Genomic DNA, 2,884 nt, shown 5'->3' with positions numbered 1-2,884 from the left:
TACAATTTCCTTATGTAGTCTAATCAGGCTTTTTGCCAGGTGGGCTTCTCCTCACTGCTCATCTGTGACCCTCGATGGCTTCCAGTCACCTGCTGGGTCCGAAGGAAGCTCCTGGAATGCTGTTCCTCAGGGCCCTCAACTGACCGCCTCCCTCCTCACCAGTCAGTCACCTTCTCCCATCTTGCTGTGTTGGCCTCCTTTTCTTTCTTACACAGGCTACCTCCTCTTTCTACCCCTACTTCTGAGCCTGTTTCGGACTCATTCTACCTTGCGGAGCTTCCGGAACTGACCCCTCCTCACTTATTCGCTCCTCAGCCTTTAACAGGGAGCATTTACAGGTGGATTAATTGGCACAACAGTGAAAGAAAAACAGAAGTCAGCAATTGCCAACAATACAGACTAAATACTTTATTAGGTTCCAAATTGAGAAAATGGTAGTGTGAACCTATTTTAGTATAAATCCACCACCCTCCGCAAAGAGCCTGCCTTAGCCTCCGTGGCCCCCCAGTCGTGGTAGCGCCTGTATTCCTGGGGTCTCAGCAGGTACTGCCGCCCCCGGTAGTTGGGCAGCTCGTAGAGGACCCAGCAGCCCTCCAGCACGTGGAGCGAGCGGACCTCACTCAGGTGGAAGCGATCCTGGATGCAGGAGCAGTCCTCGCTCAGCTCCATCATGAGGCCTTTGTGGTCCTCTCTCTCATACAGCCGCAGCCTGTGGGAGCTTGTCTGCCCGGTCCACCGAGAGAACGAGAGGAAGAAGCAACCAAACAACAAATGAACTTGGTAGGTTGAGGCATGAGATCACCCACGTAAAAACCCGAGACCCTGACGTTGCTGAGTATGCCGTGCATGGAGCTGTGTTCTACTGGCATTTAATACATGCTTGCCTTCTCACCTTTTATTTCATATCTAGGAAATGTAAAATTTAAGAGGTTCAAAGTCTGGGTTAGTGTCCATCAAGAATTCAAATATCTTGCCTCCTCATTCCCTAATTTCCATTAATTCCTAGGTGATAAGTCAAATGTATATCTTGGGGGGGGGGATGGAAAGTATTTTGACCGATATTCTTTTAATATGAGTATTATCTTTTTTTAGAATAATATGAGTGTTATCTCGCAAATTTATATTCATATAAATTTATAACTAAAGTTGGACTTTTAAAAATCACATACTTCAGTGAAAATTAGCTTAAATAGTCACTTGGAACCAGAATTCAACTGCTTTCCCAAATTAAGGCAACTACCTTTTTCCAAGGTTGGACACAAACTCTGAATAGCCTCTGTTAACAAGAGAGTTTCCATTTTTTGCTAGTCTGTAGTGGAACCCATCTAAGTCATTCAGCATCAATTCTTTACTATTAATTAAAATTACAATTTTACAATTTTACGTTTTTAAAATGAATCTGTTCACAATACAGCCGTCTTATGTCCAACCAGCTTCCCATTGGCACGTTTTGTTCTCTATCCCACTATGAGAGTACACTGGTTACAGACAACTTTGTAATGGACGTAACGGTAGCAAAAATTAACAATAAAACGGACCTTTCCCATAAGTGACTTCTTCTTGTATGCTCTGCTGTTTTTGTGCGTTTCTCTATCTGGGCTTAGGCAGTAGTTCAAGCCCACTCTACCCCTTAGGTGCTTTTAGAGGAAAACCCTCCCTCACCCTCACTGCCATCACTAATCCGGTGAGGACTGGCAGGCAGGCGGATGGAAATCAGGTGGCGCTCACCTGGGGGATGAGGCGGCAGGAGCGGATGGAGTCGCTGAAGCCCAGCCACTGCTGGTAGTCGGGGTAGTCCCCGCGCCGCAGGAAGTACTGGTGGCCCTGGTAGTTGGGGCGCTCGTAGAGCATCCAGCAGCCGCTGTCCACGCGGATGGAGTTGCAGCGGCTGAAGTAGGGCTGCAGGTTCGGGTGGTCACTGCTGCACTCGTAGCAGCGGCCCTGGAAGCCGCGGTCCTCGTAGAAGGTGATCTGCAAAGGAAGAGTGATTCCCAGTTAAAGCAGTGGCTCCCAACGGATCTGGCAGAGAGGCATTTTTTTTTTTTTTTCTTTTTACTTAACTCGCATCCCGCTCACCTTCCCCATGGCTGGTTGACACCGGTGTGCGAGTTCAGTGTGATGGGCCGGCAGCGCCGCGGGTCTATATAGCAGGAGGGCTGCTGTGTTGGCAAGAACAACACAAAAGGGGCCCCCGGCGGTGAGTAAGGGGATTTTATGGATCCCTTTTACGTGCCGCATTCAGTGGAAATGCCTGTGGAGTTTGCCCTCATTCTCTGGTATATTCTAACGCTGTTCTGGATGCGTCCTAGTTGAGTCCCTAGACTTGCTTTTATTTGGATTCTTCGTGTTTTCTAAATTTATCAGCACATCAATCTGAACTTTTGACCCGAAATTCATGTCTCTACTGATATGATTGCATTCTGCTCCATGTATTTTCTGGGGGAAAATCTATGCCTTTATAGAAGTGCTCCCCAGTTCCAGGGGCTGTCTGTGATGTAGAATGCCACAAACACTTGATGGCAGAGGTCACTGTAACTTAATTTTTTTTTCTTTATACGATTTGCCAGTCTAGTGCAGGACACAGATCTGGATTCTGATCTTTGCTAGTTTTGATTGTGGTGACCTGATGCTTTAATACATAGCTACTAACTCCTCCTTGGGTGGGTCTATCTCATGTACTAGAAATCAGCCCTGGAAGTCAGCTTGTGATAGGAACCAAGGGGAAAGTTTCTCTGGTCTTTGGGTCCCAAGCTGAGAAATGTTTGCTTTTTTGGAGTGCTTTCCCTTTTCCAGGGTTGGGCGGAGGCAGTAAAACTTTGTAAACTCAGAATGTCCACTTAGTAGCCACATGAACTTGGCAAGCCATGTAGCCTCCCGGAGCCTG

At 47.2% G+C, this 2,884-nt stretch overlaps 1 protein-coding gene across 2 annotated transcripts; it reads right to left on the bottom strand.

Annotated features, from left to right (window-relative positions):
- Positions 1-450: 450 nt before the first annotated feature.
- On the bottom strand, positions 451-2,085 carry LOC112835629 (gamma-crystallin C). 2 transcript variants are annotated; one of them, XM_025887167.1, is made up of 4 exons: positions 2,077-2,085; positions 1,729-1,971; positions 877-879; positions 451-723 (listed from the first exon to the last, which is right to left on the bottom strand). In XM_025887167.1, exons 1-4 carry the CDS (start codon positions 2,083-2,085, stop codon positions 451-453), a joined length of 528 nt encoding a protein of 175 aa, XP_025742952.1. The 2 variants fall into 2 exon arrangements, with proteins under 2 accessions (XP_025742952.1, XP_025742947.1); XM_025887162.2 differs by lacking the exon at positions 877-879.
- Between the last annotated feature and the right edge of the window lie 799 nt (positions 2,086-2,884).

The sequence above is a fragment of the Callorhinus ursinus genome, unplaced genomic scaffold, assembly GCF_003265705.2.
Source record: "Callorhinus ursinus isolate GAN/ISIS: 27379988/994484 unplaced genomic scaffold, GSC_fseal_2.0 scaffold2, whole genome shotgun sequence".
Lineage (NCBI taxonomy): Eukaryota > Metazoa > Chordata > Mammalia > Carnivora > Otariidae > Callorhinus > Callorhinus ursinus.
Note: the sequence above shows the minus strand (reverse complement) of the source record. Positions and strands in the feature narration are given on the sequence as shown.